The sequence below is a fragment of the Coregonus clupeaformis genome, chromosome 25 (assembly GCF_020615455.1).
Source record: "Coregonus clupeaformis isolate EN_2021a chromosome 25, ASM2061545v1, whole genome shotgun sequence".
NCBI classification, from domain to species: Eukaryota; Metazoa; Chordata; class Actinopteri; order Salmoniformes; family Salmonidae; genus Coregonus; species Coregonus clupeaformis.
The window spans coordinates 35,253,116-35,273,808 of NC_059216.1; the positions used below are offsets into that span (position 1 = coordinate 35,253,116).

Consider the following 20,693-nt stretch of genomic DNA (forward strand, 5'->3'; position numbering starts at 1 on the left):
CTCTGTTACAAATACAATTTTAAAAAGACTGTTACAAACTTGAACACACAGCCCCTGCTAAAACTATACACCACCTCACATCCAGTACATCCAGTATTTCCCTTGATGTGGCAGTAATTGTGAATAGTTTCAAGTACTCTGAAAAATATTGATAAACTCTATTCTTCCTTGTGTAGGAATATGGCGCTAAAAGAATTGAGGGATATCTGAATTATCTTAACCTGTCAAAAGTGAATCCCTGCTCTGCAGTTTGTCTCCTCAGATTTAGGACAATGTACAATAAAGAGCAACTGCCCCTAAAAAACTACTTCTCATTTAGAAAACGGCCTATGTGGCATCGATATGAGTCTGAAACATTTATTATACTGTCAAAATTGACTACAAAGTGTAAATTTGATCGGTTTTGGTCATAAAGTCAGTCTCGTCCAAAACGTCCATAAAGGAAAGTGAATGTTTCAGGGATACAGAATTTTCAACCTACCCTTTCCCCTGAAAAACGGATGTTGGGGCTCCAACATGCTACGTTAGCTTAATAAAATTAGCCACTCTTCTGCCCTCTGGTTATTCTCAAGCATGCTTCTCTTCCTCACGCTCTTGCGAACAGGGGAATGCAGTGATACATCTCACTCATAATATCAGAGAACCGGGGTTACGCAAGTAACCTTGAGTTCTCTTTCAGATTCTCGTTTCGATGTATCACATGTGGGGATATGGCCAACTCCCGTATCGTAAGAAACATGCTCTCTGAAGCCAGGGAAGTCCCAACATCAGCAACCCTCAGCGGTCCCGAAACTAAGGGAGTACACACCAAGAAGGTACAGAAACAGCCCATCAGGAAAAACCTTATAACAAAGTGAGGGAAAGCCCAATACATCTCAGTATAATGAGACATGTCCCAAAAACAGTGCCCAAGAGGTCAACTCCTCTGTAGGAGACGACCCTTCCCTTGCCATTATAAATCAATATAATGGTCCCCATGATCAGGCAGGATATAGTCGAAAAGGCTTCTGAGGGTGGTTGCCCAATAAGCGAAGAGCATGACAGAGCCCTAGCTCTCTTACAATCCAAGTAGATGCGAACCGCACGTACTGGACAACAATTAGAATGCCCTTCTAGGGAAGGCGATATGCGAAAAGCCATAGGCTCCAAGGTGCGACAATGGGTAAAAGTCATCCCGGGCCAAAGATGGGGTTAGGTACATTAACCTGAAAAACCCTTGGGCAGACTGCGGGTGCGAACAGTGGCTGGTAGAGCACCGTCCACCCATATGCTTAGGGCAGTAGTAAAGCGAAAGAAGGAGGAATATGACATCTCCACGCTTTTCAGCGGCTAATAGCTGCTGTGAAAGGATTGTAAGCACAATAGTCACATCCCTAAAAACTTAGAGACTGGGTGTATGGATAAACTGTATCACTGTCGGGGCCTTGGCAGCCCCAGAAAGTGGCAAAAGGACCTTAACAACATTAACCTTCTCTCCGTCCAATAGGTCCTGAAAATGGAAAACCAAGTGTAGGGAGGAACAATCTGTATAGTCACACCACATCTCCACGTCAAAAATGCACCAACTGTAAAAACAGTGTGCGTAAGCAGCTGGCACTCTTTTCCAAGAGTCACAGGCCTGTCTTTTCTTTTATTTTCAATTTTTTTCTCTCACCGCCTATGTCCCAAATGCTAAAGCATCCAGGTGAGGATGGAGAATTGCTTTTTTTCTCTAGGATATAAGCCCTGCATGACAATAGCTGCCAGGACTGGTCGTAAGCAGGGTTGTAGCTGCCGACCGGGAAATCACTGGTCATCGAGGGTTCGAAGAGGAGCAGGGAAAGCATACGGCATCACCCACTTCTCCTGGGTGTGTCAGCTCTTCCATCCCAAACGGTGTGGTCACCGTGTTATGGGATGGGGTCTCCGCTATTGGATCATCGCTTCTACCAGGCTGCAGTAAGTAAATCTGGAAAAATACGGGAAGCGGGCTTTCTCGGGACAGAGCAGCCAGTGCCATGATGTAAGATGTCAGGCAATATAGCTGAAGGACAGTTACATAACTGGTATGTCTTGGAGGACATGGAGCAGGGGGCACCAATATGTCGTGACGTGACTTATATTAATATGGTGACTGTTATTTATCGAATCAACTAACTATGTTTAATTGTCACTCGATTAAATTAATCATGTAACAATTAACTCATTAGGAATTTGGGGCACCACGGAAGAAGTTGTTTAACGAGTTACCATCTCCCGAATTAAACTCTTAGAAGATATAACATATATATCAATAACAGTCACTTATTAAATAATTACCTCTTATCAGTCTCATTCTGAGCGTCGCATAATCCTTGAACCTGCAAGAACCCTAACCTTATTGATGAATCGGCAATACACAAATTAGCATAATTATTTATTTACTAACTAACTAAATCATTACACACACACACACATAGGTTATTGATTACTAACGTAATACAATGAAAACAGGTCCCTATTGGACTGCCCTAACAATAGCATGAATGCTTGGGTAGAAGGAGGGTTGGCTGATTCAGAGGGGGGAAAGGAGGAGACAAAGGAATTCACCTATCGGACACTTGTAAACTACGCTCACGGAAATACAAATGTTTAGCATGCGCACATTCGGATTAAAAATGCAACATGTATTTACGTGTAGCTGTCCTCGATAGTTGAGTTGATGATGTTGGAATTTGGTTTTCCCACCAGTGATCCTAATGTCCTTGGTAGAGTTTCTGGTCGTAGTGGTGGTTAGAATGGATACTTCAGCATACCCTGTAGTTTGTAGAGTTCATCTGTTAGAATAGAACTTCAGATGTACCAACGGTTGTCTGAGAGGTATTGTCCTTCCCAACTCGTGTCTTTAGTGAAAGTTCTCTAGACGACTATACATGCCAGCTGCAGACTGGTAATGCTAAGGTCTAGTGTGTTGTCTTCTTCTTCACCTCGTGTAGAGGTTGAGAGTTTCAGAGTTTCACCATTTTGCCATATTCAGCTCGCACTGCATGTCGGCTGATCTGTAGAGTTTAACCATTTTGTAACGTTTAGCTCATGCTTCACGTCTGCTGGTCTGTAGCGTGTCAACCATTTTAAGCTGTGGGGCTTCCTGGTCTAACCCTTTTAAGCCGTGTAGCTTCAGCTTCACGCTTCCTGGTCTGGTAGAAATTCAACCATTTGCAACATCCGGTTTATACCGTAATCTGCTTGGTCTGAGGTGAATTTCGTCACTAGGGTTTTTATACTAGAAAAGGGGGCGTTTCATCATGTTTGTGCTCATCTGGGCGTGGCCACTGACTGAGAACAAATCAATATAGAAAACAATCATCTCATCTAGAATGCTAAAATCACATTGTTATCTTCACAAAAGTATTATTATACTTAATCATTCGTTTTATACAACAATTAGATGCAAACCTCATAACTGGGAAGTGTACACCCCCAAAGATACAGTTATGTTGTTCCACCATCTTTAATGACATCACAACAAATTTGACATGATTGTTCTTTGAGTCCCCACCGACCATTTCCCACATTCTTTGAAGTAGGAATATTGTTTCATTATCCACTTTTGGATGTTAGAGTCTTGGCGGGAAGACTTCCTTTGTTCCACAGGGAAATTCCCTCTCCCAATAGTGCATGGCACGGAAAATAAAGTTTCTGTAAGGAAATTACAACCAGTTATAAAACTGCCCCCCAGGAAAGGGGGTGTTCAAACCTTTGCCTAGCTGGCATCTTTGATCCTCATCCCATGAGGGCAAGTCATGACAGCCCTCCTCTGGTGGTTCAATCTTGGTATTATTATGCAAGTTGCAACCCACCATAAAAATGACCACGGGATATCCTGGTTGTGGATCATCGTTGCGGTCCCTCTCTGGAGGTTTACCTTGGTAGGCTTTCTTCCAACGGAGCAGTCCACCACAAGAATGGGCAGCGGGCGTCCGGGTTGGGCATCGCCGTTCCGGACCCGTTGTCTGGTCGTCCAGGCTGGTAGATCTGGGCAGTAATTTAAGCAGATGTTAACAATGCACACACACACTCACGAAATACATAATTACATTTCTTTCCCAAATGAGCGGCGTTGTGGCACTAACTGATGGTTGTATGGGGAACTTGAGCTTTTAACAGACATCAGAATTTTAAATAAATGCATATATACATTCGAAAGTATTCAGACCCCTTGACTTTTCAAAATTTTATTTCGTTACAGCCTTATTCTAAAATGGATTAAATATTTTTTCCCCCTCATCAATCTAAACACAATACCCCATAATGACAAAGCAAAAACAGGTTTTTAGACTTTTTTGCAAATGTATTAAAAATAAAAAACGGAAATATCACATTTACATAAGTATTCAGACCCTTTACTCAGTACTTTGTTGAAGCATCTTTTGCTGCGATTACAGCCTTGTGTCTTCTTGGGTATGATGCTACAAGCTTGGCACACCTGTATTTGGGGAGTTTCTCACATTCTTCTCTGCAGATCCTCTCAGGCTCTGTCAGGTTGGATGTGGAGCGTCGCTGCACAGCTATTTTCAGGTCTCTCAAGAGATGTTCGATCGGACCAAAGTCCGGGCTCTGGCTGGGCCACTCAAGGACATTCAGAGACTTGTCCCGGAGCCACTCCTGTGTTGTCTTGGCTGTGTGCTTAGGGTCGTTGTCCTGTTGGAAGGTGAACCTTCGCCCCAGTCTGAGGTCCTGAGCGCTCTGGAGCAGGTTTTCATCAAGGATCGCTCTGTACTTTTCTCTATTCATGTTTCCCTCGATCCTGACTAGTCTCCCAGTCCCTGCCACTGAAAAAACATCCCCACAGCATGATGCTGCCACCACCATGCTTCATCGTAGAGATGGTGCCAGGTTTCCTCCAGACGTGACGCTTGGCATTCAGGCAAAATAGTTCAATCTTGGTTTCATCAGACCAGAGAATCTTGTTTCTCATGGTCTGAGAGTCCTGTAGGTGCCTTTTGGCAAACTCCAAGCGGGCTGTCATGTGCCTTTTACTGAGGAGTGGCTTCCATCTGGCCACTCTACCATAAAGGCCTGATTGCTGAAGTGCTGCAGAGATGGTTGTCCTTCTGGAAGGTTCTCCCATCTCCACAGAGGGACTCTGGAGCTCTGTCAGAGTGACCATCGGGTTTTTGGTCACCTCCCTGACCAAGGCCCTTCTCCCCCGATTGCTCAGTTTGGCCGGGCGGCGAGCTCTAGGAACAGTCTTGGTGGTTCCAAACTTCTTCCATTTACAGTGAGGGAAAAAAGTATTTGATCCCCTGCTGATTTTGTACGTTTGCCCACTGACAAATAAATGATCAGTCTATAATTTTAATGGTAGGTTTATTTGAACAGTGAGAGACAAAATAACAACAACAAAATCCAGAAAAACGCATGTCAGAAATGTTATAAATTGATTTGCATTTTAATGAGGGAAATAAGTATTTGACCCCCTCTCAATCAGAAAGATTTCTGGCTCCCAGGTGTCTTTTATACAGGTAATGAGCTGAGATTAGGAGCACACTCTCAAAGGGAGTGCTCCTAATCTCAGCTTGTTACCTGTATAAAAGACACCTGTCCACAGAAGCAATCAATCAATCAGATTCCAAACTCTCCACCATGGCCGAGACCAAAGAGCTCTCCAAGGATGTCTAGGACAAGATTGTAGACCTACACAAGGCTGGAATGGGCTACAAGACCATCGCCAAGCAGCTTGGTGAGAAGGTGACAACAGTTGGTGCGATTATTCGCAAATGGAAGAAACACAAAAGAACTGTCAATCTCCCTCGGCCTGGGGCTCCATGCAAGATCTCACCTCGTGGAGTTGCAATGATCATGAGAACGGTGAGGAATCAGCCCAGAACTACACGGGAGGATCTTGTCAATGATCTCAAGGCAGCTGGGACCATAGTCACCAAGAAAACAATTGGTAACACACTACGCCGTGAAGGACTGAAATCCTGCAGCACCCGCCAGGTCCCCCTGCTGAAGAAAGCACATATACAGGCCCGTCTGAAGTTTGCCAATGAACATCTGAATGATTCATTGGAGAACTGGGTGTAAGTGTTGTGGTCAGATGAGACCAAAATCGAGCTCTTTGGCATCAACTCAATTCACTGTGTTTGGAGGAGGAGGAATGCTGCCTATGACCCCAAGAACACCATCCCCACCGTCAACCATGGAGGTGGAAACATTATGCTTTGGGGGTGTTTTTCTGCTAAGGGGACAGGACAACTTCACCGCATCAAAGGGACGATGGACGGGGCCATGTACCGTCAAATCTTGGGTGAGAACCTCCTTCCCTCAGCCAGGGCATTGAAAATGTGTCGTGGATGGGTATTCCAGCATGACAATGACCCAAAACACACGGCCAAGGCAACAAAGTAGTGGCTCAAGAAGAAGCACATTAAGGTCCTAGAGTGGCCTAGCCAGTCTCCAGACCTTAATCCCATAGAAAATCTGTGGAGGGAGCTGAAGGTTCGAATTGCAAAAAGTTAGGCTCGAAAACTTAATGACTTGGAGAAGATCTGCAAAGAGGAATGGGACAAAATCCCTCCTGAGATGTGTGCAAACCTGGTGGCCAACTCCCTCTGTTTTGCAGAGGGGTCAAATACTTATTTCCCTCATTAAAATGCAAATCAATTTATAACATTTTTTACATGCGTTTTTCTAGATTTTTTTGTTGTTATTCTGTCTCTCACTGTTCAAATAAACCTACCATTAAAATTATAGACTGATCATGTCTTTGTCAGTGGGCAAACGTAAAAAATCAGCAGGGGATCAAATACTTTTTCCCTCACTGTAAGAATGATGAAGGCCACTGTATTCTTGGGGACCTTCAATGCTGCAGAAATGTTTTGGTACCATTTCCCAGATCTGTGCCTTGACACAATCCTGCCTCGGAGCTCTACGGACAATTCCTTCTACCTCATGGCTTGATTTTTGCTCTGACATGCACTGTTAACTGTGGGACCTTTTATAGACAGGTGTGTGCCTTTCCAAATCATGCCCAATCAATTGAATTTAATCAATTGAACACTACAGTAATGTCCGCAAAAACACTACAGTCTGTGGTAACTGGATTGGGCTGGACCCTGTGGTTGAGGCAGATCAGAGACAGGGTGCAGCCATGCTGCGTCAGCAGTGGAAACTGGCCCCCCTACAGGGCTGTCCCTAAGACATCCACATGGACAGGTGTGCCACAGTGAGATGGACAGGTGTGGCGCTGTGGTGTGCCACTGTGGGACATCAATATTGATGCTCCAGAACCACGCAGGGATCTGAGATCAGTCTTTAACAACACACTGACTCATCTGATCCCACGGTGAGCCCTCCCCTGCTGCGTCATGGGGCAGAGTGGTAAGAGGCCTGATGGGATTAAGCACTAGGGAAGGCCAGTCAGTTGCACACACACACACCAGACACACACACCAATGTGTAATTGGGGCACTTTTTGAATTTGACCTTCAAAGTATCCTTTGGTGTAATAAGGTCACTGTCAGGGGATCAGCACTGTGTCAACTGATGAGTCGGATGATCATCACTGTGAATATTGTAAATAGTGATGATCAAGCTGTATCTTTGTCATCAGATTCCTATTGATGTTCAATTGTGGCAATAATGCAGCCTGTTCATGTTTCATAAGTTCAGCTCCTACACACTGATTTTGCGTCCCAAATGGCACCCTATTCCCTATATAGTGCATAAGGTAGGTAAAAGGGTGCCATTGGGACACAGCCTGATAGAGGGAATCAGACTGCTACCTGAAACTACTACAGCAGGGGAGTAGTACTAATTTATTGTGTAGCAATGCTGACTGAGAGGACAACTCCTGTATCTGACACACACCATACACCAGAGACAGACTACTGTACATTGGTTTATGATATGACCGACACAATGAGCAGGGATGGCCGTTACTGAATTCTCTCACGTGCACCACTAAGCAGACTGGAGTGTAAACTTGTTTTATGACCCTATGACACACATGCCATCCCTATGGTCAGCACAGAATTGCAGTTCTTAAAAGCACATACCAAATAACATTAGTACTGGCTGCAAACCTAACAATGGACAAAGCAATGTCCCCTCGGTCTCTCTCTCTTCACACTATCTTTTTGTCCCACCCCCTCACTGTCATGTGCTGCCTAGCAACTGCCACCATAAATAATATGTCTGTGTGTGTCTGCGGTGTGTGTGTGATAACAAAAAGGATGAATCTCTCTTTCAGTATACTCTTTTGCATTGTCAGCGTGCCAATTAAGATCTTCTCCATTGAATAGGATATTATCTCTAGTCCCTGTATGTATTTCGATTCATTAGGAACCGAAACTCTCTTCTCTCTCCCCGCCACAGACAGACAGACTACACAAGGCCTAGCTCAGAAGCCCTATCATGGCGTCCAACAACACAGCAAGCATCGCCCAGGCCAGGAAACTGGTAGAGCAGCTGAAGATGGAGGCCAACATCGACAGGATAAAGGTGAGAAATTAGGCCTACATCACTGGCTAAGAGGATAAAGGACGTAACAGATATAGCGGAAATCTGTGGCGTAGCTTCACTGCCCAAGAGGATACAACATATATAGGAGAAATCGGTAGCATCCCTGCCCAAAAGGATATAGCAACCATACCGATATAGGAGGCATCGGTTGCCCTTTACATTACAGCATGGAAGACAGTGTAACATGGTGATAGTATGGTAACAACAGGTTATAGTTACCAATTTATTAGTCCATGAGGTGATGTAAAAGTACCGACCAATCTATTGTGTGGAATCTAACTCAAACTGTGCGTGTATGTCCCACTCTCTTTCATTACAGGTGTCCAAAGCAGCAGCGGACTTAATGTCATACTGCGAAGCCCATGCCAAAGAGGACCCCCTCCTGTCGCCGGTGCCCGCATCCGAAAACCCTTTTAGGGAGAAGAAGTTCTTCTGTGCCATCCTGTAAACAGGATGTGGTTTATTTGGTCTGCTCATCTTGGGACATGAACGAGGACGTTCAATATGTAGACATCTTCTAACAGGGGGGCTAGGTGAAGTACTAGTGCCCCTTTCGCTACAATGGCACCTAAAGAGTGCAATTAAAAACCACAGAGTAACACGTAACCATTTACAGCGGTTAAGGGGTGTGCAGCATGTTTGATGGATCCATCTGTGTAGTCAGATGACAACAGAAGATAAGTATGGTTATCCACCTAAAAACATGATGGACAACCAATCAACCAAGTCTTCAGGTTGTGTTGGTTTTTTTTTTTAATGAAGGAAAAAACAACAACAAAATATTGTGTGGTTCTTTTGGAACTTGAAATCCAAGTGTTATGTTCAATGGTTTGTGGTGGGTTGGGTAGGTTAGGGTAGGTGGGCTGGCTAACTGACCTGCTTACCACGAGATACTACCACCTGTTTATCTGAATGTTTTCATTTTTGATGTTGTTTATTTCATGTTGATTTTGATTCTGAGGTTCATTGGTTTGGCTATATCACTTAGATAACTTTCTATTATTGTATGTGATTACTGAAACGGCTGTTTAAACTTTTTCTTATTTTCTTTTACATCAGAGTTGGTGAAAGCTTTTTTAATTGAACGTTTGAACGTTCAATTCAGTGATATTCTTTACAGACACGTTTCTTTAAACTTCTTCTGAGAATTGTTTTTTCTTCAGTATCGAAATATACAGTTGAAGTCGGAAGTTTACAAACACTTTGGTTGGAGTCATTAAAACTCGTTTTTCAACCACTCCACAAATTTCTTGTTAACAAATTATAGTTTGTGCATGACACAACTAATTTTTCCAACAATTGTTTACAGACAGATTATTTAACTTATAATTCACTGTATCACAATTCCAGTGGGTCAGAAGTTCACATACACTAAGTTGACTTTCAACAGCTTGGAAAATTCCAGAAAATGATGTCATGGCTTTAGAAGCTTCTGATAGGCTAATTGACATCATTTGAGTCAATTGGAGGTGTACCTGTGGATGTATTTCAAGGCCTACCTTCAAACTCAGTGCCTCTTTGCTTGACATCATGGGAAAATCAAAAGAAATCAGCCAAGACCTCAGAAAAAGAATTGTAGACCTCCACAAGTCTAGTTCATCCTTGGGAGCAATTTCCAAATGCCTGAAGGTACCACGTTCATCTGTACAAACAATAGTACGCAAGTATAAACACCATGGGACCACGCAGCCGTCATACCGCTCAGGAAGGAGACACATTCTGTCTCCTAGAGATGAACGTACTTTGGTGCAAAAAGTGCAAATCAATCCCAGAACAACAGCAAATGACCTTGTGAGGATGCTGGAGGAAACAGATACAAAAGTATATATATCCACAGTAAAACGAGTCTTATATCGACATAACCTGAAAGGCTGTTCAGCAAGGAAGAAGCCACTGCTCCAAAACCGCCATAAAAAAGCCAGACTACGGTTTGCAACTGCACATGGGGACAAAGATCGTACTTTTTGGAGAAATGTCCTCTGGTCTGATGAAACCAAAATAGAACTGTTTGGCCATAATGACCATTGTTATGTTTGGAGGGAAAAGGGGTAGGCTTGCAAGCCGAAGAACAGCATCCCAACCGTGAAGCACGGGGGTGGCATCATCATCCTGTGGGGGTGCTTTGCTTCTGGAGGGACTGGTGCACTTCACAAAATAGATGGCATCATGAGGAAGGAAAATGATGTGGATATATTGAAGCAACATCTCAAGACATTAGTCAGGAAGTTAAAGCTTGTTCGCAAATGGGTCTTCCATATGGACAATGACCCCAAGCATACTTCCAAAGTTGTGGCAAAATGGCTTAAGGACAACAAAGTCAAGGTATTGGAGTGGCCATCACAAAGCCCTGACCTCAATCCTATAGAAAATGTGTGGGCAGAACTGAAAAAGCGTGTGCGAGCAAGGAGGCCTACAAACCTGACTCAGTTACACCAGCTCTGTCAGGAGGAATGGGCCAAAATTCACCCAACTTATTGTGGGAAGCTTGTGGAAGGCTACCCGAAACGTTTGACCCAAGTTAAACAATTTAAAGGCAATGCTACCAAATACTAATTGAGTGTATGTAAACTTCTGACCCACTGGGAATGTGATGAAATAAATAAAAGCTGAATTAAATAATTCTCTCTACTATTATTCTGACATTTCACATTCTTAAAATAACGTGCTGATCCTAACTGACCTAAGACAGGGCATTTTTACTAGGATTAAATGTCAGGAATTGTGAAAAACTGAGTTTAAATATATTTGGCTAAGTTGTATGTAAACTTCCGACTTCAACTGTAAATCTGGCAATGTGATACAGTATTTGTTTCCTTCAGATACAAGCTCTCTTTTTACTATTTGTATAAAATGCTAGCAAGTAAACTGTGTTGTATTGTGCGTTCTGAATGTTTGTGTTGATATCATTAATAATTGCATGAAATGATCAAAAAACTGTTTTTTATTTTGTTTTAATGTGGAGGTTGTATGAACAAGGCAGCCTCCATCTGGTAGTGCCAACTCTATTAAAATTATAATAATGACTCAACATGGACTCCATAAAACATCTCTGTCATGGGAAAGACTAAAGTGATGTAACTGAGCTGCAAGCCGATGATGAATTTCACAATTGGTCAACATGTTAGGCTTAGAGGTAAAGTTAGTGTTAGATTAAAGTTTAGGGTTAAGAATAGGGTCCGTTTTAGGTTTTGACTAGTCGGGCTGTCAATGGGATGCTGATCAGAAAAGTCCCTTATGTTTAGTCTTTTGGGGTTTGGGTCAGGGTTTGGGTTTTGGGTGGTGGATATGTACAGCACTTTGAACATTAAACTACTAGTTGAAGTATTAGACAGCGATGACCATTCACGTTCACATGCCCCAGATCATGAGGGTTATTCATAAAACTATATAAAATGTATCAATCACCCTTTCGAGTTGAAAGGAGGAATCCAGTAGATATCCCAGACTGTGCAGAAACTGACATAGGTGATTGATAATTGCTGTAGCATCGTTTTGGTTGAGTACCTGTTTCATTCATCACAAATCAAGAGGTAGTCCTACACATATTATGAGGTACATTCATATTTATAATCTTGGCAATTGTACATATGCCTAAATAAATGAATGAAGTAGCACATAAGAAGTGATTCTTTTTTAGATGCACTGCAGTATTGCAGAAACCTGTTGTGTGTTACAAAATACTCAATCTGCGAACGGTAGAAAAGGAGAATGATGATCGTCTTGGAGTGGGGATGGCTGTCCATAAAATCTCACACAATCGTTCACATTTGGCTAGTTCAACCAGTGTAACTAATCAAATCAAATCAAATAGTATTGGTCACATACACATATTTAGCAGACGTTATTGCAGATGTTATAACTATTGTGTAACAGAATGGATATGCATTCTCCAGAGTCACACCAGCAACAAATCAGAGCACACAAACAATTAATTCAAACTTACCAATAGCAAATCATACTGATTTACTACCGTAGTTACTCTAATAAGGTGTGACTAGAAAATGCATCTCCACCCTGTTCCACCAGTAGTCACTCCAAAGCTCTGTTTAGGCTGCGTTTAGACAGGCAGACCAATTATGATATTTTTTTCACTCATTGTGCAGCCTAAATGGCACGATACAGACAAACGTGGGAAACTCTTTTCATAGCACTTCGATACCGAAGTAACTTTTTTGTAACAGGTTCGGAGAACTTACACAGTAGGTTAGGAGAATTAAGGTAGCAGGTTAGGAGGCTGAGGTTCAGGTTAGGAAAAGGGTTAGGGTTATCGAAAATGCTCTCCTAACCTGCAACGAAAATCACTTTGTATCGAAGTGTCGTGAAAGGAGCGTGTCCAGACAAATGTCAGGTACATTTTTTATCTTGAGTTATTCAACCATAAAAAACTACTCAGTAGTATATGTAGACTAGGCATAAGTGCAGAGCATTTTCAATACATTGAAATGGATATATGCATCTAAAAGCAGTAGTAGGATGAAGTTGCCTCTAGATCAGTTTTGCATGTCCCCTATTGATGGTTAAGGTTAGGATTGGAGGAAGGGGAAGCTGATCCTAGATTGGTACCTAGGGAAACTTCACCCCTAAAATGAGAAAAGTTACAATTTGTTGCACTTTACTGCCCACGTGTGGATACATTTTATTTCGAATTATGTAGTATTGCATTTAATGCCACTTTAACATAACTTACTGGTAGCAGAGGTTCTAAACATATGAGAATTTCTTATCTGAACCTGATTCAGTCACCAAAAAAAACTGTCAGAAGTGGGATTCGAACCCACGCCTCCAGGGGAGACTGCGACCTGAACGCAGCGCCTTAGACCGCTCGGCCATCCTGACATACGAAGTATAGGATTGCATATTCATATTTAACCATCCAGACTAAGAACAACCACTTGACTTCAAATTCGCGTAAAATCAAAATTATATAGTTTTGTTTCATTACAATGGCAGGATTTCGAAACTGCTTGATTTTTTTCAGACCAAATGCTAACACTTTATCAATCTCTCTGCCGTAACGGACAAATTCAAAACCGACGACTTCCACACCGACGTCGGCAACGAACAAAATAAAACGGGAGGAAGCTCCAGCAGCTGTGGCAGAGATTTTATAAACTAACCCATTGTTTGTTTATAACTAACTAGCTCATTGTTCTAGATGTGGCTGTGGCGTAGCTAAGAGTGGTAAGGCTAAAGCAACCGACTGTAACGTTAGACGAAAGTCGAGGAGTGAAGTCGAGGGAGGAGCATCTGCAACAGCCGAAAGTCAGACACTAAAATGGGTTTTGCAACAGCAAGGCTCAGATGAACATGGCTGAGTTGGCATTGTTTATAAAAGTGTTTCTTTATAATGTCGAAATCAACATATCTCCAACTCCCATATCACACACTCACAAACTGAAATCATATGTGTGTACAGTAACCGCTGCAAAGTTGTTTCCTGTTTTTCAGTCATGTCGTTGGTCCCTTCTTCTTCTTCTCTGGTATTATGGCGATCAGCAAACAAACGTTAAAGGTGCATGCCGCCACCTACTGTATAGTTGTGAACGAGAAAACATTTATCCATTGCGGAAAAACTAAAACAACAACATCATACACAATACAAAAATAAAACAAATCTAAAAGCCCATCCCACTCCTTCAGTCATAGTCCAAATCACACCCTGACACTGGCTCAGGAGCCTGTGAAGACGGAATATTCGTCAACAGGATTCCTTTTAATGCCTCTGCGGTAAAATCCCTGAGTCCCAGAAAACGTCCAGCCGCACTCACAACGATGCCTTTTTTCTCAGATGTCCTCTTTGTTTGCGATGTGCAGGTTATACACAATGCAATAAACTATACAAAGTCCACCTTTTTAACATGCAACGTGTCAGGATCCTGTTGGCGAGTAACATTTACTGGTCTCTCTAATCCAACTACAATGGTTTCTTCAGCGTTACTCCTTTCTTCCACTCTTCTCACCACCTCCGGATAGGAGACACGCTGGACAGCCCTTACTCTTGCCACCTCGGTCTCCTTCACCCTAATAGGGAACTTCATGCTTACCACCACAAATAAAGCAGGAAGTACCAGTGACTCGCTCAATACGTAAGTGGTCAGATGACGCAGATGCTAAGCTACAGGACTGTTTTCCTAGCACAGACTGGAATATGTTGCGGGATTCATCCGATGGCATTGAGGAGTATACCACCTCAGTCACCGGCTTCGTCAATAAGTGCATCGATGATGTCTTCCCCACAGTGACCGTACATACATATCCCAACCAGAAGCCATGGATTACAGGCAACATCTGCACCGAGATAAAGGCTAGAGCTGCCACTTTCAAGGACCGGGACACTAATCCGGATGCTTATAAGAAATCCCGCTATGAACTCAGACAAACCATCAAACTGGCAAAGCGTCAATACAGGACTATCCTACTACACCGGCTCTGACACTCGTCGGATGTGGCAGGGCTTGCAAACTATTACGGACTACAAAGGGAAACCCAGCTGCGAGCTGCCCAGTGAAGCGAGCCTACCAGACGGGCTAAAGGCATTTTATGCTCGCTTCGAGGCAAGCAACACTGAAGCATGCATGAGAGCACCAGCTGCTCCGGATGACTGAGTGATCAAGCTTTCCTTAGCCGATGTGAGTAAGACCTTTAAACAGGTCGACATTCACAAGGCCGCAGGGCCAGACGGATTACCAGGACGTGTACTCCGAGCATGCACTGACCAACTGGCAAGTGTCTTCACTGACATTTTCAACCTCTCCCTGTCTGAGTCTGTAATACCAACATGTTTCAAGCAGACCACCATAGTCCCTGTGCCCAAGAACACTAAGGTAACCTGCCTAAATGACTACTGACCCATAGAACTCACGTCTGTAGCCATGAAGTGCTTTGAAAGGCTGGTCATGGCTAACGATCAACACCATTATCCCAGAAACCCTAGACCCACTCCAATTTGCATACCACCCCAACAGATCCACAGATGATGCAATCTCTATTGCACTCCACACTGCCCTTTCAAACCTGGACAAAAGGAACACCTATGTGAGAATGCTATTCATTGACTACAGCTCAGCGTTCAACACCATGAGGCCTCCTGTAGCTCTGTTGGTAGAGCATGGCGCTTGCAACGGCAGGGTTGTGGGTTTGATTCCCACGGGGGGCCAGTATGAAAAATTTATGCACTCACTAACTGTAAGTGGCTCTGGATAAGAGTGTCTGCTAAATTACTTAAATGTAATAGTGCCCACTAAGCACCTTAGGACTAAACACCTACCTCTGCAACTGGATCCTTGACTTCCTGACGGGCCGCCCCCAGGTGGTAAGGGTAGGCAACAACACATCTGCCACGCTAATCCTCAACATGGGGGCATCTCAGGGGTGGGCGCTTAGTCCCTCCTGTACTCCTTGTTCACCCATGACTGCATGACCAAGCATGACTCCAACATCATCATTCCGTTTTCTGACGACACAACGGTAGTAGGCCTGATCACCGACAACGATGAGACAGTCTATAAGGAGGAGATCAGAGTCCTGGCAGTGTGGTTCCAGGACAACAACCTCTCCCTCAATGTGAGCAAGACAAAGGAGCTGATCGTCGACTACAGGAAAGGGAGGGCCTGTAGTGGAGCGGGTCAAGAGCTTCAAGTTCCTGGGTGTCCACATCACCAACAAACTATCATGGTCCAAACACACTAAGACAGTTGTGAAGAGGGCACGATAACGCCTATTCCCCCTTAGTAGACTGAAAAGATTTGGCATGGGTCCCAGATAGTTCTACAGCTGCACCATCGAGAACATCCTAACCAGTTGCATCACCGTCTGGTATGGCAACTGCTCGGCATCCGACCGTAAGGCACTACAGAGGGTAGTGCGTATGGCCCAGTACATCACTGGGGCCAAGCGTCCTGCCATCCAGGACCTCTATACTAGGCGGTGTCAGAGGAAGGCCCAAAAAACTTCAGCCACCGAAGCCATAGACTGTTCTCTCTGCTACCGCATGGCAAGCGGTGCCATAGTGCCAAGTTTAGGTCCAAAAGGCTCCTTAACAGCTTCTACCCCCAAGCCATAAGACTGCTAATCAAATGGACTATTTGCATTGACCCCCCTATTTGACCCCTCCCCTTTTTAATGCTGCTGCTACTTGCTGTTTATTAGCTATGCATAGTCACTTTACCCCTACCTACATGTACATATTACCTCAATTACCTCGACTAACCTGTACCCCCGCATATTGACTCGGTACCGGTACCCCCTGTATATAGCCTCGTTATTGTTATTTTATTGTGTTACTTATTTTACTTTTGTTCATTTAGTAAACAGTTTCTTAACTCTTATTTTCTTAAAACTGCATTGTTGGTTAAGGGCTTGTAAGTAAGCGTTTCACGGTAAGGTCTACACCTGTTGTATTCAGCGCATGTGACAAATAAAATTTGATTAGCCTCAACTGGCATACGATACTCCTCCCCAGGGACGGCTTGTTCAATAGGGCGATATGGGCGACGCACTGCCAAACGGGAAAAGGAAGGGATTTTTTTTCTAATCAATTATTTAAAAAAAAAATAATAATAATAATTATATTTTTTTTAAATAAATTTATAAAAAATTATATCACGGCAACAGCAGTTATCAGTGTTCACGTCTGATCTGCCAGCCACTAAATGTCAAATCAGGCTAAAGTCGTGCTTCAAATGGCCCCGCCCGTTTTTTGGGCGATTTCAGTCAGGTTGAAAATCGCCCAGAAGTCTCTCATAGCCTGTCATGTAAAATCTATTTTTTTCACATTTCAAAGCTTTCAATACATCCTCTATGGGTGTCTGTGTGCATGCACTTACGCGCTTTCGTCATACGTGACGTAACGTTGAACGTAACTAAGACAATGGCGGCTATCAGCGTCTATGTTGCGACCTGCAGTGTGGCGTTATTTTATGTTTTTAATTTGTAGACTTAGTTTACAAACATTCTGCAAACATTCTGCTTTGGACTGATCTTCGGTTTTGGACTGATCTTGTTGATCGTGTACATACCCGCTACGAACGGACTAAATAATGAAAACGCTGCTGGCAGAGAGGTGGAGCCGGCCACCTTCACCCTGGTCAGAGCGGACCGCGATCCTGGTAAGAGAGCGACTGTACCCCGACATTGAACTGCTTTCTGTGTCATTGAACCTTACTATTGTTGATAAAACAAGTTTACTGGAGAACGGAGAAAAAGTAGAGACTTTTGGACAAGGTGGATAATTGTATAATATAAGGCAGTTTATTCAGAGGTAAAGATATCTGCAATCGCGTTCACGGACCGTTCGTCAAACTCTTAGGGAGCTATAAATCAAGCCCCATTACTTACCATATCAGATAAGAGAAATTGCTGCAGCTACATATATTTTACATCCTGGCCCTACATAGTTCACTATTTGCATCACTTACCAAAATATTACATGTGGTCATATATGCTTGGAAAGTGGAGATGCCATAGAACGTCAAAAAAGTAAACATTGCTGGAGACACATTGCGTTTGCTAGCGAAGAGATGTGTTGTGGCAAATGAACTTGGGCTGGGAATTGCCAGGAACCTCACGATAAGATATATGCATCAGCATTGCGAGTCTCATGATTCTATACGTATTGCGATTCGATACTGTGATTTTATTGCGCACCATATGTCTGTTGCAGAGGGATCAGAAAGCCATGAGAACGAGTTTTGATCAGTCATGGAAATAAAAGTGCTGAAAACAAATTGGCTCCCAATGTGAAAAGATTGAGAACAAGCTATGAAGGAACAATAATGGTGTTTTGGTGCAGGTACAGCCAACTAGCGCTAAAATATTGCGATATTGTCAATACAGTATATCGTAAAGTATCACTATGTAACTCGATTTCTTTCACCCCAATCCCTCAAATTAACGGTAAATAACTGAATTGTTTTCCCCACATTTAGCTAAGATGATTAGCTAGCCAGCTAAAATGTTTTATTTAGTTAGCAGTCGCATCTACAATAGTTTACTGTCAATAACATGTCTCCAAAAATGACGTGGTGTCTCCAATTGTGTTGACATTTTACAATTGCAATGCGCATCCATGAGTATCCACTTTCTGTAGCTCAGCTGGTAGAGCATGGTGCTTGTAACGCCAAGGTAGTGGGTTCGATCCCCGGGACCACCCATACACAAAAATGTATGCACGCATGACTGTAAGTCGCTTTGGATAAAAGCGTCTGCTAAATGGCATATTATTATTATTATTATTATCTGAAGAGAGCCCCGAAACATTGTGTGCAGACATTTTATGCAATAAATGAAGTAGGTTCAATCTAGTAGTTCTGATCTTCTGATTGGTCCTGATGAGTTGGGCGAGGTCCCCTCCAGGCTACTGTCACTGTTGCATTGGCTCTGAGTCGGGTTCTCTGTCTTCAAATGTTCAGCCTAAGAGAGGGGATTTTTTGTGTGTGTGTGTGTGTGTGTGTGTGTGTTTAACAGTGATGATGTGTGTGTGTGTGTGTGTTTAACAGTGATGATGTGTGTGTGTGTGTGTGTTTGTGTGTGTGTGTGTCCTCAGAGCAAGAACTCGTGAGTTGGAAGAACTGAGAGGCCTATGGCGTGGGTGTTGTCCTTGGCCACCTGCTGACAAGGCTGACAAGATAGGACCCTTTTGTCCATTGTTATTGGATAGGAACATAACTTATAACCAGCTCCTGACCTAAATAGATCTTAGCACAACATTTTACTCAACATATCATATTCCATATTCACTATAACAAATATATTTACTACGACATTAGCAAGAACCGCCACATCCTCAGCCGGCTAATCCAGTGTGTGAAGTTTTTGCGGAGTGTTTGAGTTAGCTTTGCGAGGCAAAGATGAAACTGAGGGCTCCACCAACCCTGGTAAGCCAACACTTTTGAGATCAGTCAATAAATGCTTCTGGTATTGACTTATATGCTGCCCCTGTCTTCATGTTGTTGCTGGACATATCTTTTTTTAAATGTGTGTAGGTCACCTAAATCATCAGAAAAATTGCCCCTCCTGAGAATTTTTTCAGGAGCCGCCACTGCTCCTCCCATCTACACACACTTGACACATGTCCAAATAGTTTACATTTATCACACTGGTTTCGCATATCCTCACACAACACATTCTAATCCAGGTGCAAAGCACGCTCCTTCTGCTCCTCAGACACACCAACAAACAAAATAAGCCCACTAATTGTTATCCTCACTGACACAACCTCATCCAACGCATCTATGATTTTCATTGAGACATCAAACGGATCTCCCAGATAACGCCATCGGTCCAAAACCCTCACTCCAACAAAAGTCAGAACTAAGTTTGGATTTACTACGACCACTTTACTTCTCTTATTTCCTTTTTTTGTTTGCCACTGTAATCAATTCCTTCTCACTGATATCTACTCGATGACTATCAGTTTCAAACAGAACATCAGCTTCCTTATATATATATATATATATATAGTCTGGTTAATATAATAGTTCGTTTAAAACGTTTACATACTTTGCAAGAAGAACGATTTCCCTAATAATCCTCTTTACATGGACACATCTGAAATCAGGCTACTGATGGGACTTAATAAATACAGAAAATCGCCATTCAGAGACACCTGTCTTTGGTCATGCATGGGTCAAACAAAAACAGTCTTTTGATTGGGCGCGTTTGAGCGGTTCACTTTTGTAAAGTCGTTGACCATCGTTGGTCACCGCCTTTAGAAGTGTGTTGCATTCTGGGGCCAAAAAAATTCAGACTTGGGCTTACATGTTATTGGGGATTTATTATTCTCCTAAATTGATGGGATGACTAACTTAGAAAGAATGCATTCTTGACTGGGCTAATGTAGGTTGTGACACCTGGCAAGGCTGTGATTGATGTGAAGAGCTGTTTTAGGGGATAAAATAAGATAAGGATTGTGTCTTCAAATGCTAGACTATAATGGTTCTTTGTGATCTGTGAGCCTTCCTTGGACATAGGAATGATGTCTAAGGGAGCTGGCTCTTCTCACTATGATAGGTTGTTATGATAATCTTGTGCCTGGCTGAAGTGTGCAACAAATGGCGCCGAGGAGATGAGACCAACCCCTGAACCAACGGATTGGCTGAGAAAGTTTAAACCACGCTCAAGTCTTTACTCTAATTTGCCAGCAGAGAAGTGGGAAACTTTCTGTCAGAGTATTTGGGTATTGTTTCTGAAACAATGTGTTAGTTGTC

At 43.0% G+C, this 20,693-nt stretch overlaps 1 protein-coding gene and 1 non-coding gene across 2 annotated transcripts in view; one reads left to right on the forward strand and one right to left on the reverse strand.

Moving 5' to 3' along the window:
- The window catches only part of LOC121539623 (guanine nucleotide-binding protein G(I)/G(S)/G(O) subunit gamma-2), a 34,513-nt gene extending 25,438 nt beyond the window's left edge, over positions 1-9,075 (forward strand). Inside the window, exons 3-4 of the mRNA XM_041848261.2 lie at positions 8,341-8,466; positions 8,807-9,075. Of these exons, the coding sequence (XP_041704195.1) occupies positions 8,380-8,466; positions 8,807-8,935 (216 nt within the window). The 5' untranslated portion in view covers positions 8,341-8,379 and the 3' untranslated portion in view covers positions 8,936-9,075. The remainder of the gene's footprint in view (positions 1-8,340; positions 8,467-8,806) is intronic.
- A 4,165-nt stretch (positions 9,076-13,240) lies between these two features.
- trnal-cag lies at positions 13,241-13,323 on the reverse strand. Its single transcript has one exon. It is a non-coding gene; the product is annotated as a tRNA-Leu (tRNA).
- Positions 13,324-20,693: the final 7,370 nt, after the last annotated feature.